Consider the following 20,600-nt stretch of genomic DNA (forward strand, 5'->3'; position numbering starts at 1 on the left):
ACACACACACACACATATAAATACATATAGTTTCCATTTCCCAAATGCACTATCTTCTATTATTTCTCTGAGAATAATTATTTTTAAAATTCAAGATTCCATTTTGAGATCAGTAATGCAATCATATGAAAAACTCAAACTGAAAAGGTACAAAGAATGTCTGACGAACCCTTGTTCCCAGCTCCCCAATGCCTCCACCTCTTACAGCCCCTCTCTAGCATCTTGTGAATCCTCCAGGGAGAGCTGGTGCAGAAACAAGCATCTGCAGAGCTGTTTCTCTCTTTTTTTAAACACAAATGCTAACTGACTATATACATTGATTAGCACCTTCAATTTTTTTTACTTAACAATTACGTTTTGTTGTATTTTTCTCTTTGTCTCTTCCAGATTTCCTTGGTTGACTTTTTAAAACATATCTATGGGAGATACTTATCTTTTTTATTTTAGAGACTTTCCTCAAATGTCTACCAATCCTTGTAATGGCTACAAAGGAGCCACCGAGAGTCTGGTGGGAAGTTCTGTGTGTGTGGAGGGGGACTGGCACTTATAGACTATTATTGGCTTTGCTGTAGGACAGTCAAAGCCCTTTCAGGGGGCACCCCCAAATGTTGGTAGATGGCAGGCTTTCTCTGAGACCATGCAGTTTCTCAAGAGAAGATTCTCCATTTCCCATCACCATCTCCCCTCACTGAGGCAGGTGTGTATGTGTGTGTTGGGGGGAGATTCTACAGCAGGGTTGGGACTCCTGTTTCTATCCCAGAACCTCATTTTGTCCTCTGTTGGGCTTGGTACCCTCAAGCCCAAAAGCTCCCTGAAAATGAGCCGGTAGAAGAAGGGTGGTGTGTATGACAGAGATCACTCCCACCCTGTGAGGAAACCCCAGGGGTCTCAACACCTAGAACACAGACTCCCAACCACCTGCTTTGTTCAGTCAGGCCCTGGCCTGGGATGGGAGTGGGCATCTGGGAACCTTAAAGGATCTTCAAGCATGTTGTCCTGACACTCTCTGGCCTGTTCAGCTTGTCACCTCCCGTCAGCACTGTCTGCCTCTAACCTTGTTTTCCCTGTTGTCAGCTCCTGATCCTTTAGTCCTTATAGATATGTGCCTCTTTTACTTCTGTTATTTAGTTACGTTTTGAAGGGAAAGAAGACACAATCCTCATGGTCAGTCTTCCTATGTCTCCAGAAATCTCTCTAGAGTTTATTTAACTGTTCCATCAAGGATGAGCTTTTAGGAGGTTTCCAATTTTTTGCTGTTGAAAATAATGCTCTTATGAATATTGTTGTAATTGCCTCCCATAATCAGTCAACCCTCAGGACAATCCTATGAGGTCAATTTGTTGTTGATGTTAAATGTCATCGAGTTGATTTTGACTCAGCCACATTGTGTAGGATTTCCAAGAAGCAGTTTGTGGGTTTAAACTACCAACCTTGTGGTTCAAAGTCCAGTGCTGATCCTACAGCTCCACACCAAGAATCCATGAAATCTGAGTAGTGTCTTGATTTTACATTTGGCGAAATCTAAGCTTAGAGCAATGCTTTCATAGGATCTGTTTTGAACTGTCCAATCAACTTTTCTTAACCCATAGTCGGTCTTTCCTCTTTTTAAATTAGTTCACTTTAATTTTCTGATATAAAAACACGACATGGTGGTCATCGCTGGGGCCTGAATCTTTTATTTATTTTTTTAAATTATGTATTAAATATAGTATGCATATGCTGGATCGTGTCTTTTTAATCTGTGTAGTTCTTCCGCACAAGAGTCGAGCACAGTGCCAGGGTATAGACAGGCAAATGAATAATAATAATGGTGAAGTATGATCTCAGTGAAGAGTGGGTTTTAAAAGAACGCAGCAGAGCAGGCTAATAGTGGAACCCCAGGCACCTGTTTGGGGAGGATGGGTTTAGTTCAGATCTGTGTGCCTACTGGCCCTGGTGAAGCCCGTCTCCATCACTTGTTCCCAAACTCTTTAATTAGGACGCTGCTCCTGTCATTACAGCAAGGCAGATCTAGGCCTCTGGCCACTGGAGAGCAGGGCAATGAGGATAGTGGTGGTGCCATGTACCCTGTACATAGGATGATATTTACACAGATTAGAATCTTCTGGAACTGAGAGCCTAGTGTCACTTTCTATTCATTAGAGTCCTGGAAGCACTGTAGGATAAGCACTGGACTGCTAACCAGAAGGTGAGTTCAAAACCATCAGCTGCTCTATGCTCCCATAATGTAGCCTTGGAATACACTCCGTGACAGTGAGTTTGTTGTTGTTAGTATTCATTACAGCACGGATTACATCTCAACATAAAGAAAACAAAAATCCTCACAACTGAACTAATAGGCAGCATCCTGATAAACAGAACAAATTGAAGTTGTCAGGGATTTCATTTTACTTAGATCCACAACCAATGCCCATGGAGGCAGCAGTCAAGAAATCAACTGATGCATTACACTGGGCAAATCTGCTGCAAAGGGCCTCTTTAAAGTGTAAAAAAAACAAAGGTGTCACTTTGAGAACTAAGGTGCACCTGACCCAAGCCTTGGTATTTTCAGTCATCTTATATGTATGTGACAGCTGGACAATGAAAAAGGAATATCACAGAAGAATCGATGCATTTGAATTATGGTGCTAGTGAAGAATATGGAATATACCATGGACTGCCAAAAGAATGAACATATCTGTCTCAAAAGAAGTGCAGCCAGAATGCTCCTTAGGAGTAAGAATGGCAAACCTACATCTCACATACTTTGAACATAGTATTAGGAGGGACCAGTCCCTGGAGTAGTATATCATATTTGGTAAAGTTATCCAAAACAGAAAAACAAACAATGATGACCTTCAAGAAGATGGGTTGACACGTTGCCTGCAACAATAGTCTCAAACATAATAACAATTATGAAGATTGCGCAGGACCAGGCAGAGTTTTGTGATGTTGTAGGTAATGCTGCTATGAGTCTAAACCAACTTAACACCTAACAACAGCAACAACAATTTCACAATAAAAGGAAAACCTGTTTCTAATGCTAATTGACAAGGACTGTGGTATTGATCAAGAGACAGATGGGACTGCACAAATTGTAATGAAGCAAAGTATATGATTTGCTGAATGTAAAACTGATGACCAATCATTTCACAATAAAAAGTTTTTTTAAAACAGTAAGTACACCTTAGAATATTCAACTATTTGAGATTAAAATGACAGCATTTACCCAGGGGCAAAATTCAGAAAGGATAGGAAAGAAGAAGATATAGAAACAGGAAACAGAGGGAGAAAGTGGGTAAGTGATGTTACATTGAGAATGTAATCAATGAGATGAAATGAAATGTATATGAATTGTTGACTATAAAACTGATCTGCTCTGTAAACCTTCATTCAGTTCACAATAAAAAGTTTTTTTAAAAAAAGAGAGCGAGAGAGAGATAGTTGAAGGGCTTGTAGGAGCTACTTCCTGGAGTGTGGATGAAGGGATTTAGGCACAGAGAGGTTAAATGATCTGCTGCAGATGACACACATCCAAGAAAGGAAGAATGTGCACCTTGAACCCAACAGTTTGCCTCCAGACTTGCTCCCATAATCTTTGCCCTAAACTGAGGCCCATAGTCAAGAGCCAAAATGAGGAAAGTAACACCACTCACTCACTGACCAGTTCATTGTACTGTGGTGGTTTGCATGTTGCTGAAATCCATGTGACTGGTATTTAAATCTAGTGGACAGGTTTCAGTTGAGCTTCTAGACTAAGGCTAGGAAGAAGAAGTGGACTACTTCCAAATGTTGAGCTATTTGGAGCCTTATGAATAAGAGTGGAACATTGCTAGATATAGTGCCAGAAGATGAAAATATTATAAGTAACAGCAGAATATGATCAGATATAGTGCTGGAAGATGAACCCCTCCATTTGTAAGGCACTCAAAATACAAATGGCAAAGAGCTGGCTCCTCAAAGTAGATTTGACCAAAATGACATGAATGAACCAAAGTTTTTGGGACTTCATTTGCTGCAAATATCCATTAACACTAATTAACGTTAATTGGAACCTGGAATGTATGAAGTATAACTCTAGGAAATTTTGAGGTTGTCAAAATTGAAATGAAAGACATAAAGATAGATATCCAAGAAAGACCAGTTAATACCATTATTATTCAAATTCATCCACCAACTACTAAAGCCAGTGAAGAAGAAATTGAAGAAATCTACCAATGATGAAAGGAGCTCTGGTAGCATAGTGCTTACGAATTGGGCTGCTAACTGTGAAGTCAGCAGTTTGAAACTACCAGCTGTTCCCTGGGAGAAAGATGAGACTTTCTGCTCCCATAAAGATTTATAGCCCCAGAAACCCTGTACAGGGTCGCTATGAGTCAGAACCGACTCCACGGCACTTAACAACAACAACAACAACAACCAAAACCAATGACAAAAGGAGCTCTGGTAGCGTAGTGCTTACAAATTGGGCTGCAAACCACAAGGTCAACAGTTCAAAACTACCAGCTCTTCCGCACGAGAAAGATGAGGCTTTCTGCTCCCGTAAAGATTTACAGCCTCGGAAACTCTGTACAGGGTCGCTATGAGTCAGAACCGACTCCATGGCACATAACAACAACAACCAATTTCTTCAGCCAGAAATTAGTCAAACATGCAATCAAGATGCATTGATCAATACTGGTTATTGGTATGTGAAAGCTGATAAGAAAGAGGAAGTATCAATATTTGGAAAATATGGCCATGGTGATAGAAATGATGCTGGAGATTGCATGATAAAATTTTGCAAGACCAATGACTTATTCATTGCAAATACCTTTTATCAACAATATAAAAGACAACTATACACATGGAACTCACCAGACAGAACAAACAGGAATCTAACTGACTACATCTGTGGGTAGAGATAGTAGAGAAGCTCAATATAATCAGTCAAAACAAGGCCGGGGTGGACTGTGGAACAGACCATCAATTGCTCATATGCAAGTTCAGACTGAAGTTGTAGAAAATGAGAACAAATCCACGAAAGCCACGAATATATCCCACCTGAATTTAGAGACCATGTTAAGAACAGATTTGATGTATTAGACACTAATGACAAAAGACCAGAAGAGTTGTGGGGAGATATCAAGAATATTATCTATGAAGAAATCAAAAGGTCATTAAAAACACAAGAAAGAAAATGCCAAAATGGGTGTTAGAAGAGACTCTGAAACTTGCTCTTGAGCACAGAAAAGCTAAAGCACTGGAAGAAATCAGGAAGTAAAAGAGCTGAACAGAAAATGTTAAAGAGCAGTTCAAGAAGACAAAGTTAAATATTTTAATGAAATATGCAAAGACATGGAATTAGAAAATGAAAAGGGAAGAAAATGCTCAGCATCTCTCAAACTGAAAGAACTGAAGAAAAAATCCAAACCTTCAATATTGCAATATTGAAGGATTCTATGGGCAAAGTATTGAATGATGCAGAAATTGTCAAAAGAAGATGGAAGGTATACACAGAATCTGTAGCAAAAAGAAATGGCCAATGTTCAGTCATTTCAAGAGGTAGTATATAATCAAGAACCGATGGTACTGAAGGAAGAAGTCCAACTTGCACTGAAGGCACTGGCAAAAAAACACCACAACACAAGCCTCCAGGAACTGACAGAATACAAATTGAAATATTCCAACAAACTGATGCAACATTGGAGGCACTCAATCATCTATGCCAAGAATTTTGGAGACAGCTGCCCTGCCAAACGATTGGAAGAGATCCATATTTGTGCCCATTCTAAAGAGAAGTAACCCAATGGAATGTAGAAATCATTGAACAATGTTATTAATATCACATGCAAGTAAAATTTTGCTGAAGATAATCAAAGGATGGTTGAAACACTACATAGAGAACTGCCAGAAATTCAAGCTAGATTCAGAAGAGGATGTGGAACTAGGGATATAATATGTACATCTTGCTGATGTAAGATGGATCTTGACTGAAAGCAGAGAATACCAGAAAGATGTTTACTTGTGCTTTATTGACTGTGCAAAGGCTTTCAATGTGTGGATAATGATAAACTATAGATAGCACTGTAAAAAATGGGTATTCTAGAGCACTTAATTGTGTTCATGAAAAACCTGTACATAGACCAAGAGGCAGTTATTCTAACAGAACAAGGGGATATTGAACGGTTTAAAAGCATGATAGGGTACACCAGGGTTGTATTCTTTCATCTTACTTATTCAGTCTGTATGCTGAGCAAATACTCTGAGAATCTCGGTTATAGGAAGAAGAATATAGCATCAGGATTGGAAGAAGACTCATTAACAACCGATGATATACAGATAACACAACCTTGCTTGATAGAAAAGTATTTGAAATTCTTACTGGTGAAGATTAAAGACTACAGCCTTCAGTATGGATTGGACCTCAATGTAAAGAAAACAAAAATCCTCACCACTCGACCAAGAAATCATGATAAATGTAGGAACTATTGAAGTTGTCAAAGACTTCATTTTGCTTGGAACCACAATCAACACTCATGGAAGCAGTAGTCAAGAAATCAAATGACATATTACATTAAGCAGATCTGCTGTACAAGACCTCTTAAAAGAGTTCAAGAGCTCAGAAGTGAAGGGAGATGCACAAGAACACTCACACTTGCAGATAATACCTACCTGACCTGGCTTCAATGGCTGGATGATCAGAACTCGACTAGAAGAAGAAAGAAGAGGAAAAAAGAGTAATCTGATACAATTTGATGAACTTGACCTATACCTATGGATGCAGTAGCCCAAAAGAGGGAACAAATCTTTACAGAGAGGATCATTCCCACCCCTTGGTACATAGGGTAGACAAGGATGGGCAACTTAGACATTGGCTACCCAAAATGGAGGTGGGGGGGCCTACAAGGCAAGAAGTGACTGGCTTACAAGCTTTCAAGAGGGAGCCTAGATCCAGAGGGCATAGGAGTATCCACTGAGTGGTATCCAATCGGTCTGGATGGCGCTGGTGAAAGGATATGGGGATAGGACTCTTGTGGTACAACAGTGATAATTGCTATCAGGACTGACTGTGAGGGTTGGAAATGTAAAGGTAGATATTTTGTAGCAAAAGGAGGGGAGTGGTTGACTTTACAGTCCAGGAGCGGAGGTCCCTGGGAACATCAAGGGAGAAGAGCGGAGTGCAGACCTTACCCAGAGAAGCAGTGATGCCAGAGATGGAGATAGAGACAATGACGTGGAGAGATGGAGCAACTGGGGACTCTGGACTCAGGGAGGGAGAAAGGCTGTGTGCTGACGACTGACCGACTGACCGGGGGACAGGCCTGCGGGGTATACCCTTTGGTTGGTTGATGACGCATGGAGGGGATTGTAATCATGGCAATGAAACAATACACGATAGGATGAATGTAAAGCTAATGTTCTCACATAATTCACAATAAAAACCTACCAAAAAAAAAAGTGTTCAAGAGCAAAGATATCAGTTTAAGAATTAAGGTGCATGCCTGAACCAAGCCATCGTATTTTTAATTACTTCATATGTGATTAAAGGAGCATTCTGGCTGGAATAAGTACAGCCGGAGTGCTCCATAGAAGCCATGATGACCAGACTTCGTCTCTCATACTTTGGCCATGTTATCAGGAGGGACCAAACCCTGGAGAAGGACATCATGCTTGGTAAAGTAGAAGGTCAGTGAAAAAGAGAACGACCCCTAATAAGATGGATTGGCACAGTGGCAGCAGCAATGGCCTCAAGTGTAGCAATGATTGTGAGGTTGGTGCAGGACCAGGCAGTGTTTTGTTCTGTTGTGCACAGGGTCACTGAGAGTCGGTACCAACTAAATGGCACCTAACAACAACGGCATACGTGTATGAAAGTTCGATAATGAAAAAGGAAGACTGGAAAATAATTGGTATATTTGTATTATGGAGTTGGCGAAGACTATTAAAAGTACCATGGAGAAGAACAAACAAGCCTGGTCTGGAAGAAAGACAGCCAGAATGCTACTTAGAATCTAGTGAGGATGGTGAGACTTCATGCCTTGTATTTTGTATCAGGAGGGACCAGTTCCTCGAGAAAGACATCATGCTTGGCAAAGAGGAAGATCCCCAACAAGATGGACGGACAACAGTGGCAGCAGCAACAGGATCAAGTGTAATAAAATGATGTAATAAAACGTAATAAAATGACGATGGCACAGGACTAGACGGTGTTTTGCTCTGTTTTCAATGGAATCGATATGAGTCGGAACCAACTCGACGGAACCGAACAACATCAATAACAGCAGCATTTTGTTTTGTTGGTGTTTGAAGACAAAAGGTTGATGAAGTTACCCAAGGAGTAGTGATCATCAACATTTAGGGGTGGGGCATGAAGGAGAGAAGCCAACCCGGTACTAAGTTCCCAGTGACAGACATGCTGTCAAAACCCATTGTCCAATCCATTCCAACTCATACTGACTTTATGTTGTTGTTAAGTGCCATCGAGTCGGTTCCGACCCATAGCGACCCTTTACGGGAGTAGAAAGCCCATCTTTCTCCCACAGAGCAGCTGGTAGTTTCGAACCGCTGACCTTAAGGTTTGCAGCCCAACTCATAACCACTACGATACCAGAGCTGACTTTATAGGACAGAGTAAAACTGCTTCATAGAGTTTTCAAGGCTGTAATCTTGAAGGAAGCTGACTGATGGATTTGAACCACCAACCTTTTAGTTAACAGCCAAGCCCTTAAGTGCTGCCCCACCTGGGGTTCTGTGTTGTTTTTGTTAAGTGCCATAGAGTCGGTTCCGACCCATAACAACTCTGAACAGGGTTTCCAAGGCTGTAAATCTTTACGGGAGCAGAAAGCCTCATCTTTCTCCCATGGAGCAGCTGGTAGTTTCGAACTGCTGACCTTGAGGTTCACAGCCCAATTCGTAACCACTACGCTACTGTAGGTCTTCAATATTTATTGAATGTGCCTGAGGAGCAGCCAGAGCATAGAAAGTACACAACAGGAATCTTGATTCCTAATGCAAGGGAAGCAAATATTTCAAAAGAGAGGAGGAATCAACCTACTTACTATATGTCGGTCAAACTGAAGTCTGAATGAGACCTTTGGATTTAGAAACAAAGACTTCATTGGTAATGAGTAGTTTCTGGGGATGGTTGTTGTTAGGGTTTCCGAGGAACAGCTGGTGAGCTCGAACCACCAAACTTGCTATTCAAACCAAACTTGCAGTCCAACACATTAATCCACAGCACCACACCACCTTATACATACATACATACATTTATATATGTTGTTTGTTGTTAAGTGCCATCGAGTCGGTTCCGACCCATAGCGACCCTGTACAGGGTTTCCGAGGGTGTAAATCTTTACGGGAGTAGAGAAAGCCTCATCTTTCTCCCGCGGAGCGGCTGGTAGTTTCGAACTGCTGACCTTAAGGTTCGCAGCCTAATTCGTAACCACTATGCTACCAGAGCTCCTTACATTTACATATATACATATAGATATACATTTATTAGAAGTTTTACAGAAATAAAGGGTTATAGTACAGAATTTACAAATAATAATATGTGGTGGTTGTGGTTATGTGCCGTGGAGTTGGTTCTGACTCATAGTGACCCTGTACAGGGTTTCCGAGGCTATAAATCTTTACGGGAGCAAAAAACCTCATCTTTTCTCCTGCGGAGCCACTGGTAGTTTCGAACTGCTGACCTTGAGGTTCGCAGCCTGATTCATAACCACTACACTACCAGAGGTCCTTAAATAATAATATATATATTCATGTCATTGGGGAATGAGTGGAATTTCAACACATCTTTGTTGCTTCATTTTTGCCTTACTAGTAAATATATACCAACCAGCATTCATGTTGGGAGTGCATTTGTAGTTGATATGCAACTAAATTCATGATCAGATTATATAGAAATTGCAACAATTATTGTTGATATATATATATTTACATTTACAAGTAAGGCAAAAATGAAGCAACAAAGATGTGTTGAAATTTCACTCATTCCCCAATGATATGAATACATAATGTCTCTGACTGATAGTTTCCAGACCACGGAGGTTACTTTCTCAAAAATTTTTGTGCTAGTCACAAAGTAATAACAATGTAATAGCTACAGATACAATACTTGCTAATTTAATCTGCATCAGTCACATTTTCTCCATTACTTCCTTCAATCTAGACAATCAACAAAGCCTAATTTCTAGTTGTCTTAGTTCTCCAGTGCTGCTATAACAGAAATGCCACAAGTGGCTGGCTTTCACAAACAGAAGTGCATTTTCTTACAATATAGGAAGCTAGATGTCTGATTACAGGGCACTGGCTCTACTCTAGGAGAAGACTTTCTTTCTGTGTCAGCTCTGGGAGAAGGTCCTTTGCCTCTTTAGCTTGTTTCCTGGTTCCTTAGAGATTTCATTGTGGCTTGGCATCAGTCTTCCCCCATCTTTCTTCTTGCTTGTTTAATCTTTTTATATCTCAGATTGTGGTTGTTGTTAAGTGCCGTTGAGTTGGTTCCGACTCAGTGACCCTGTATAGGGCTTCTGAGGAGCAGCTGGTGGTTTTAAACTGCCAACCTTGTGGTTCATAGTCCAGTATTGATCCTACAGGACCACACCAGGAGTCCATAAATAGACTGACTCAAAATACACCCTACACTAATCCTGACTCATTAACAATACAAAGATAACCCATTCCCTAATGGGGTTATAAACACAGGCATGTTGTTGTTAGTGTCCCTGAGTCAGTTCTGACTCAAAGCAACGCTATGCACAACAAAATGAAACACTGTCTGGTCCTGCGCCATCTCACAATTGTTACACTTGAGCTCATTGCTGCTGCCACTGTGTCAGTACATTTCATTGGGGCTCTTCCTCTTTTTCATTGACCCTCAACTTTACCAAGCATGATGTCCTTTTCCAGAAACTGGGCCCTCCTGATAACATGCCTGACTCATAGTAACCTGTACAGGGTTTCTGATGAGCGGCTACTGGGTTTGAACTGCCGACCTTTCGGTTACATCTAGTGCCATCCTACAGTGCCACAACAGGACTCCAAGTAGTAAGTTTACATAATTGAATTTTTAATAATGGCTGTATTTAACAACCAAGCCCACTGTTCTAGGGGGCAAAAGACTCCAAATCCAAGCATATTCTATTGCGATCCCTTTATTAAACCTTAAATAGGACAAAGACAAGATTCAGATAATCACCTGAATAAGGGAGACAGACTATCAGCATGAGACCAAGATGAAGTGCAAATAAAATCAGGGCCATTGGGCTAATTATAGACAACAGTAAACAAAGGAAATCATAGCAAAATCACAACCGGCAGCAGATCAATTCATCATTGTCACAGGGGATTACAGATGAGGGGTTGGAGAAGGACCATGATGGTATGTATACACAAATTGCAGATTTAGAAAAGTTTACAGGATTGGTTCTGGGTCTTTGACCACGTGGTGGTCACGACCATGTGGCCTTGATTCATAGTCACCAGAACCCCTTCTTTAACTTAAACTAGATAACATGTGGCTATTTTTGGTAAATCATTAAGAACAATGATTTCCTGATTTCTTCCTACAAGCTTGAGGGCAAGAATGCCTTTCTTGGACTGGCAGAGTTGCTATCTACTTTCAAACACACTTGGTCTGAGGACAGAGATGGTTAATGGTCAGAAAAAACTCAAATGGAGTCTAAACTTATGTCAAGATTAAAAATGGATTAGGGCTCCCACAGTAAATCGTAACCTTCCACAAACCAAAGCACTTTAGAATGTAAAGTTCTAATACACCACACCCAAGCCTTTGAGTCATTCTGACTCACAGAGACCCTGTAGAACAGAGTAGAACCACTCGATAGGGTTTCCCCGACTCCAAACATCAGCTTTCTCCACTTAGCAGGAGCACACCACTGGGAAAAGGTGAAAGCCAGATTGTGATGGCTGTGACTCTCCTGACTGGTCAAGTTTCTACCTATTGTCAGCAAGGTATACATTTCTGGCCTTCCCTTCCAGCCTGCTCCTCTACTTGTTTGCTCCAGCCACTCCAGAACTTCACTCCAACTGCTCCTGCAAAAGCTACGTCCCCTAGCATCTGGGTGGTGCAAACTGTTTGCATTATTATCATAATGGAATGAATTGTGGCGCTAAAAAATACAGGTTTAGCAGTTCAAACCCACCCTAGGCTCCTTGAGAGAACAACGAAGCTATCATCAACTCCCTTAAAGATTTACAATCCTATGCAGGGTCTATGAGTTGGAATACACTCAATGGTGGTGGTGTACTGTGGAGTTGGAGGCTTCCTTTCAGTGACTAATTGGCTATGTGCCATGGAATTGGTTCTGACTTATAGCAACCCTGTACAGGGTTTCCAAGGTGAAGCTGGTGTAGTGTCCCACCTCAGTAGGTTTTGGATGGGGCTTAGGATTCCACCAAAGACCCTATATGCTACAAAAGTACCACAAGAAGCCTATTTCACTGAGCAAGTTCTAGAACCCCTTTTAAGTATTCCAATCAGTTTTAGGCTGAAGACAGGCTTACAAGCTTTCCTGTAATCATATTTCCCAATATTCCTTTCCATCCCACTCAAATGTCTATTTTAGAATAGTAGGCAAGGGAAACCAATATACACAAGACTGATTTAATATTAAGCACCTATTTCCCCTCTTTTACCCATTCATACTATGCTTCAATCCTTGTATCACAGATCCCTGGTTTTCCAAGGTTGAGGATACATCACTATTTACCTCATCTTTCTCCAGCAGAAAGGCTGGTAGTTTCTGTTGACCTTGAGGTTAGCAGCCCTACTGGTAACTAATACACTACAATGCCTGTGATGATAATCCCAATTTGGAATGGGTTGTGTTGGTTATGTTAAAGAGACAGGATTAGTGTGGATGTGTCTTGAATAGCTCTCTTTTGAGATCTAAGCAAGGGAGAGAAAGAGATAGGGGAAAACTGATGCCAAACCACATTTCCAAAGAACCAGGAAATAAAACTGGAACCAGGACTTTCCTTAAAGCTGACAGAAAGACACTTTCCCCTAGAGCCACATGCCATGAAAGCTTACTTCTATCCTCCTAGAGAAAATCAAGCTAGATTCAGAAGACAATGTGGAACAAGGGAGATCATTGCTGATGTCAGATGGATCTTGGTTAAAAGCAGACAATACCAGGAAGAAAAAATGTTTACCTATATTTTATTGATTATGCAAAGATTTTTTACTGTGTGGATCATAGATAACATTTTGAAGAATGAGAATTCCAGAACACTTCATTGTGTTTATACAGAACCTGCACATAGAACAAGAAGTAGCTCATTCAAACAGAACAAAGGGATTCGTTTTTGTTGTTGTTAAGTGCCCTGGAGTCAGTTCCTACTTATAGCCACCCTGTATAGGGTTTCTGAAGAGCACCTGGTGAGTTTAAACTGCCAACCTTGCAGTTTAAGCTGATCTTGTAGTCCAGCGTACTGCGTTATCCCACAGAGCCTCATCAGGACTCCAAACAAAGAGACAGTGCATGGTTTAAAATCAGAAAATTTGTGCATCAGGTTGTATTCTTTCACTATACTTATTCAGTCTGTATGCTGAGCAAATAATCTGAGAATATGGAGTATATGAAGAAGGTGGCATCAAGATTAGAGGAAGGCTCACCAACAGCCTTTGAAAGTAAAGAGAACTTGAAGGATTTAATAATGAAGATCAAAAACTAAAGTCTTCCAACATGGATTACACTTGAGTAAAAAGAAAATAAAGAACCCTCGTAACTGGGCCAATAAGGAACATCACATAAGCAGAGAAAAGATTAAAGTTGTCAAAGATTTCATTTTACTTGTATCCACAATACATAAGCATGGAAGCAGCAGTCAGGAAATCAATGGATGTATTGCATTTGGCAAACCTGCAAAATAAAAGTGGGTCTACACACCAGGAAATCATCAAGGCAAGCAATCAAGTTCCTTCAGGACAAATTCCCCTCTAAGGCCAAAACTCAAAGGGAACACAAGAACAGGCATGTAAGCTTGCTGGTGACCACATTGGTCTACTGGTGAATGGAAGTGGGGGAGAGGCAGCAATGAAGAAATGGGCTGAGTTCAACCCCAGTCCATTGATTCCCATTGACCTGGAAACAAGAGAGAGAATAGGAAGGGTTGGTTGGTCCAAAGTGTGGTGAGACCTGGGCACACTTGAGCCCATGGACAAGGACATAGCCACAGAGGGCTAGAGCTGAGAGTGAAGCATCCAGCTGATATGAAGTGAGGGGAGATGCACAAGAACACCCAAACTTACAGACAGTACTCATTTGACCTAGCCTTGATGGTTTGGTAATCAGAACCCTACTAAAGGAAGGTTATTCACACACACAAAAATTTTTTTTTGGATAAAGGAAACAAGGATAAATTGGTACAATTTGATGAACCTGATCTATACACATGGAGGTAGTAATTCTAAATACCAACAGAGAGGGAAGGAGTCTTCACATCAAGTATCAATGTTATCCCCTCTATACACAGAGTAGATAGGGATGGGCAACTTAGACATTGGCTACCTAAAATGAGGGGGCAATAAAGGCATGAAGTGACTGGCTTACAAGGTTTCAAGAGGGAGTTTAGTTTAAGAGCATGGGGGTGGGGAGAAAGAGTCTCCACTGAATAGTTTTCATCTTGTCTAGAGGGGTCTGGTGAAAAGAGATGGGGTTAAGATTCATATGATTCAATAGTGAGTAATTGTTATCATGACTAATTGTGACTGTCACAATTGTAAAGGTAGAAGTTTTGTAATAAAAATAGGGGAGTGGTTAATCTTACAGTCCAGAAACAGAGGACCCTAGGACGATCAAGGGAGAAGAGCACAAGCAGAATGCGGCACCTTATCCAGAGAAGCAGCAATGCCAGAGATGGAGGCAGAGATGGGGTCATAGAGAGGGGGAGTGGCTGAGGACTCTAGGTTCATGGGAAGAGAGGGGTTAAGAGCTGGTGGCCAGGAGGCCGACTTGCAGAACGTGCCCTTTGGAGGTGTAAATTATTATATATGCCTGAGTGGATTGGCATTGTTTTTTTTTTATATATAAAAAAAAGCTAAAGTGAATAGAGATGTTAACTGATGATACATGGAGGGGATAATAATCATTGTAATGAAACAAGGTGTATGATTTGTTGAATGTAAAACTGATGATCTGCCCTGTAAACTTTCACTCAATCCACAATAAAAACCTTGAAAGAAAGAAAAAAAGATAAGATCAGAGATATATAAGCTGGAAGTTGATCAAGACAGGCCATGTTTTAAGGGTTTGGATTTATTCCGGGTGTAACAGGAATATAATAAAGAAAATAATTTTCTAATAAAAAATGGGTCTACAAGGCTGGAAAACAGTCTTCCTTTTTTTAATAGTTTGGTCACTCCAATTCTCCCTTGAAATTTTTATCATGTCTTTTAAAATATATTTTGTATTGTGTTTTAGGTGAAAGTTTACATAGCAAATTAAGTTCTCATACATAACAAAGCAAAGATGTCATAACTTAGTTGACTAAGGTGCACTTGACCCAAGTCGTGATATTTGCAATTGTTTCATATGCATGAGGAAACTGGAAAATGAATAAGGAAAACCAGTGAAGAATTGATGCCTTTTAATTCTGATATTGAAGAAAAATATTAAATATACCATGAACTGTCAGAGCAACAAACAAATCTGTGTTCGAAGAAGGTACAGCAAGAACGCTCCTTGCAATCAAGGATGGCAAGACTTTGTCTCACATACTTCGGACATGTTATCAAAAGGGACTAGTCCTTGGAGGATACAATTTTTGGAAGAGGATTAGTGAAAAAAAAAAAGGAAACTCCTAAATAAGATGAAATGACATAGTGGCTGCAACAACACACTCAAACAGAAAAATTGTGAGGACACAGGACCAGGCAGTGTTTCCTTCTGTTGTATATAGGGTCACTTGAGTCAAAGTCGACTCAAGAGCACCCAACATCTTTTTATAGAAAACACTGGTCTTGCCGTGGTTAAAGCATTAGACTGCTAACCAACAGGTCATTGGTTTGAACCCACCAGTCTCTCTGAGGGAGAAAGCATTCGGTTTCCAGAGATTTTCAATTTTGGAAACCCTATGGAGTCCTGGTGTGGCGCTGTGGGCTAATGCTTCAGACTACAAAGTCGTTTGAACCTCAGGACCGACGGTTCAAGTTCACCAACTGCTCCTTGAAAACCCTATACAGGGTCGCTATTGGTTGGAATCGACTGGACGGCACTTAACAACAACATTGGAGTAGTTTGCTTCTATAAAGATTTCAGCCTTGGAAATCCTATGTCGCATCATTTCTACGCTGCTCTATAGAGTGGCCATGAATTGGAATAGATTCAACCGAGGGCAGTGAGTTTGTTTTTCGCGTTAGATCATTTTACAGGAAACCTGAGGTGTGCAAGTTAATTCTTTGCTCATCTTAGCTTTATGAAACTATTAATAAACAAAACGCCCCCAAAATACTTATGTAAATAAACATTATCATCAAACCAAGAGTTGTGTTGGTGTGGTGGCGCTGTAGATCTAGGCACTGTACTACAAAGTTAGCTTGACCCAAAAACTCTTGAGTAGTGCGTTTCGAAGCTTAGAACCAACTCCAACATCACAACCAGTTAAGTATAAATTAGCAGAAACCCGAGGTATACTTTACGAAAAAAACCAGTAACAGCGATCGTCAGGATATCAGATAAGAGCAAACAGGATGTTGCAAGTCCTGCTTACGCGGAAATGCTAATCACGTATCATGCGAGCTCCAATCATCATGCTATCTCTGTTCTCCAAAAGGAGGAACAGGTAAGGATTAACCTTACTGACGATAAAACAAAACGTATGCTACCCTGTACTCATTGAAACACATTCCGCTTACATGTAGGGCGAGAATAAAATTCGTTACCGTAGATAACACCTACTACTACATTAGGTGCCTATGTTTCTTTGCGGATTTCTTGAAAAACCAAAGCATATGTTTTCATTCGGCTTCCCAAAAATGAATAAATCAATTCCTCCCAGAAGGCTCCACTCACCTATGTGCTGGGAACCGAAATTATACGCATGCTCTTATTTACATATCTCCACCCACTCCCTTCCGCCAGACTTGTACCGTAATAATTAAAATAAAAGCGACACCTAAAATCGTATAAAGGAGCTCTGGTAGCGTAGCGGTTAGGAATGGGGCTGCAAACCTTAAGGTCAACAGTTCGAAACTACCAGCTGTTTCGCGGGAGAATGATGAGGCTTTCTGCTCCCATAAAGATTTCCAGCCTTGGACACTCTGTGCAGGATCACTAATGAGTCGGAACAGACTCCACGGCACATAACAACAACATTCTCCCTTGTACTTTTTATCAACCCTTTATTTATTTTTAAAAATATTTTATTGTTTTAGGTGAAAGAACAATTTTTGTACAAATTGTTCTATGACATTTATTAAAATTTTCACAATGGGTCAGCATTCTCATTATAGTATTCCATTTTGTTTGTTCTATTTTCATTTGTCTAGTTTCCCTGCTCCTCCTTGCCTTCTCGGTATTGCTTACCGATACATATTGACCATTTGGTCTCCTATAATTAGCTTATTTTAGGGCACGCATTTCTCACAGTGATGGATGATATTGTTTGAAATTTTGAACATAAGTCTTGATCTTATTATAAAACATATTTTATTATAAAATACTAAATAATACATGAATAATCCCAGACTTGGGAGATAATTATCCCATCACTGATATCTTCCTCCAAATGCAGTTTCAGGTGAGGACGGAATTCTATGCTTTCTTGTCCTTCCAGTCTTTGTCCCTCCATTCCCTTCATGCAGGTGATCACAAAGGTTTCTTTTTCAGTCCAAACACAGCGATGAATAATGCCAATTCAGTGACAGCTGGGAGGGCACTGTAGGAGGTACGTGGTGGATTCAGGGACCCTTAATAAAAATATCCAGAGACCCCACTTCCAATGTACACGTGGGGGAAAACTTGAGGAGATGAGTGGAGCTGGTATCTAACACATGGGGGACACCTTCACATTTGAGGTAAACCTTCCTCCCTCATCCCCAAATATCTCACCTGCAGAAGACAAAAATGTACCAGTATGTGGTACACTCCCAACGTTCGAATATGAAGAAGGATAGGGCCACGGATGCACTACAGTGTGCCCCAATGGCTTGGGCACACACTAGAGTTAAGGAAAGCCTTGGGATCAGCAGGTGGTGATGGGCCACAAAAATCCCATGGTGGGACTCACATCTGTGCTCAGATTCATCTTGACTTTCTGTACCAGTGCTAGGTCAGAGCCCAGAGCCCACAGCCCACACTTCTGAGTTTTAGGACAGCAATTTACATGGAAGACAGAGCTAAAGCAGCACATCTGGGACCCCAGGCAACCCTACCCCATTATTAGGGGGCAGGCTGAACCCAGGAAGTGAGGTAAGAGTAGGTTCCCCATCTACTCCCAAATCACACAGGGATGTTCACAGCAACTAGATGATGTACTCTGCTGGAATCCCTCAAGCTTCCTAGGATTGTTGCTGTTAAGTGCTGTTGAGTCAGATCTGACTCATAGTGACCCTGTACAGGGTTTCCAAAGAGCGGCTGATGGATTGGAACTGCCAACATAGCGATTCAAACTGACCTTGTGGTCCAGTGCATTATCCAGCAGCGTGCCACATCTGGGATTACTGGCTCATGATTCATGTATCAGGAGCCTTCCCTAATCCTTGTCCCCTCACTTCCTCTTCTGAGTTCCCATATTGCTTTATATCTTCAGAGAATCCAATAAATTAAAATCAAAACCAAACTCACTGCCATCCAGTGAACTCATAATAAGTTTTAAGGAGCAAACAACCTAATCTTAATGCCTTGAGGGGAGCAGCCCAACACCTAACCCATTAGGACACCAGGACACAATGCTATATAGCACATTGCTTATTGCACTGCTTTACAAAACTTTGTCTCTATGTCGCCCTGCTCTTAAAGGTAGAAGTGTTTTACTCCCATTTCTGGATCTCCAGTGTCTGCTGGTGTGGCACTGTAGCATGAGCACAGGATTGCTAATCGTAAAGTCAGTGGTTCAAACCCACCCCCACACCCCGCTCCTCGCAAACTCCATACAGGGTCGCTATCAATAACAGTGTCCACTGTGTAGCGGGGGCGTAACACATACTTAAAGACTATATGGAATCCCTGAGATTTCCCAATTTGAGATTTCGTTTGCCTCCTAGGGCAAACATTACAGTGCCAGGAAAGCCTAGTTAGGTGGCTAAGGGCAGTCATGAGCGAAATGGGCCACGTGGGAAAGATGTGCAGGTGGAAAGGATACAGATGAGGCTCTGGGTGCAGTTGAACATGGACACTCCTGAGAAGAAACCGGCCAATTCCACTGCAAAGAGGCCCAAGGTGACAGAGAGAGCTGCCACCAGTCTGCAGAGAAGAAGGAATTAGTTTAGCCCTTGAGGACTTTATCTAAGACCCTTCCACTCTCACCACCGCTGCAGCCAGACCACCCCACTTCAAGAGCTCACTGAATATCCTTTTTCTCGTACTCCTCGGGAGTGAAGGTGAGAGGCAGGCATGCCTGGATGTTGCTGTCCTGGGGAGTCAGGCAAAGAGAAAGAAAACTGTGAAAGAGGGGCGGCGGGGCATGAGAGGACCCGAATAGGCTGATGCTGGAAAACCCAAGGAAGGAGCGGGTAGGACTGGGACTACTCGAGTGGCAAGGGTACGGCCTTACGTCTTACCCGCGACCAGAATAAAGTGATGACGACCACCAGATGTGCCAAGAGAGTCAGGAAGCGAGAGGGCACGAGTCCCGAGACCCGGCCCATGGCCCCCGAGGACAGGGCCCTCGCGCAGAGCAGATGCCGTGGTCTCTGAGGCTAGAAGCTTTAAGTGGGTCACTCCTGAAGTCCCCTCCGCAAGCACGCAAAATCCAGCCTTATTGTAGCTGGAGCCGGCGCTGCTAGTTGCCTTGGCAACTGCGTCGTTGGCGCAGCGCCCTGTTTTCTAGAAATCTCGTGAGAGCAGTAAATTCTCGCTATGGGCAAGTCAGCTTTATTCAAATTTATGCACCAACCACTAAAACTTATGATGATAAAAATGAAGAAATTCAGCCAACTTCTTCGGTCTGGAATTGATCAAACATGCCATCAAGATTCAATAATAATTACTGGTGATTGGAATGCAAATCTTGGAAGGAGGAAGAATCAGTAGTTGGATAATATGGCCTTAGTGATAGAAAGGATGTCTGAGATAGCATGATAGAAGTTTACAAGGCTAATGACTAATCCATTGCAAATACCGCTTTTCAAAGGACAATTATACACATTAACCTCATCAGACAGAATACACAGAAATCAAATTAACTGTATCTGGGGGAAGAGACAATGAAAAAATTCAATATCACCAATCTTAAGGCCAGGGGCCAACTGGAAAAGACCATCAATTGCTCACATGCAAGTTCAAGCTGAAGATGAAAATGAAAATAAGTCCTCAAGAGCCAAAATATGATCTTGCATATACATACATACATACATATATCCTGGTAGTGTAGTAGTTACGAATTGGGCTGCCAACCTAAGCTCAGCAGTTCAAAACTACCAGTTGTTCTGCAGGAGAAAGAGGAGGCTT

The 20,600-nt window shown here is 41.4% G+C and overlaps 1 protein-coding gene across 1 annotated transcript; it reads right to left on the reverse strand.

The window, feature by feature from the left end:
* Positions 1-17,798: 17,798 nt before the first annotated feature.
* TMEM107 (transmembrane protein 107) lies at positions 17,799-19,798 on the reverse strand. Its single transcript, XM_006863501.1, has 5 exons — positions 19,712-19,798; positions 19,496-19,563; positions 19,294-19,394; positions 18,042-18,138; positions 17,799-17,868 (listed from the first exon to the last, which is right to left on the reverse strand). The coding sequence occupies exons 1-5, from the start codon at positions 19,796-19,798 to the stop codon at positions 17,799-17,801; spliced, it is 423 nt and encodes a 140-aa protein (XP_006863563.1).
* Positions 19,799-20,600: the final 802 nt, after the last annotated feature.

The sequence above is a fragment of the Chrysochloris asiatica genome, unplaced genomic scaffold (assembly GCF_000296735.1).
Source record: "Chrysochloris asiatica unplaced genomic scaffold, ChrAsi1.0 scaffold00054, whole genome shotgun sequence".
Classification (NCBI taxonomy): Eukaryota; Metazoa; Chordata; class Mammalia; order Afrosoricida; family Chrysochloridae; genus Chrysochloris; species Chrysochloris asiatica.

Bases quoted from the DNA above. Each gene is read 5' to 3' on its own strand.
- TMEM107 (XM_006863501.1), bottom strand. From the start codon at position 19,798: ATGGGCCGGGTCTCGGGACTCGTGCCCTCTCGCTTCCTGACTCTCTTG. The intron at 19,395-19,495 runs GTGAGCTCTTGA...TCTTCTCTGCAG, and splicing joins TACGAGAAAAAGGATATTCA to ACTGGTGGCAGCTCTCTCTG. The intron at 17,869-18,041 runs GTGAGATATTTG...TACCTCCTACAG, and splicing joins TACATTTTTGTCTTCTGCAG to TGCCCTCCCAGCTGTCACTG.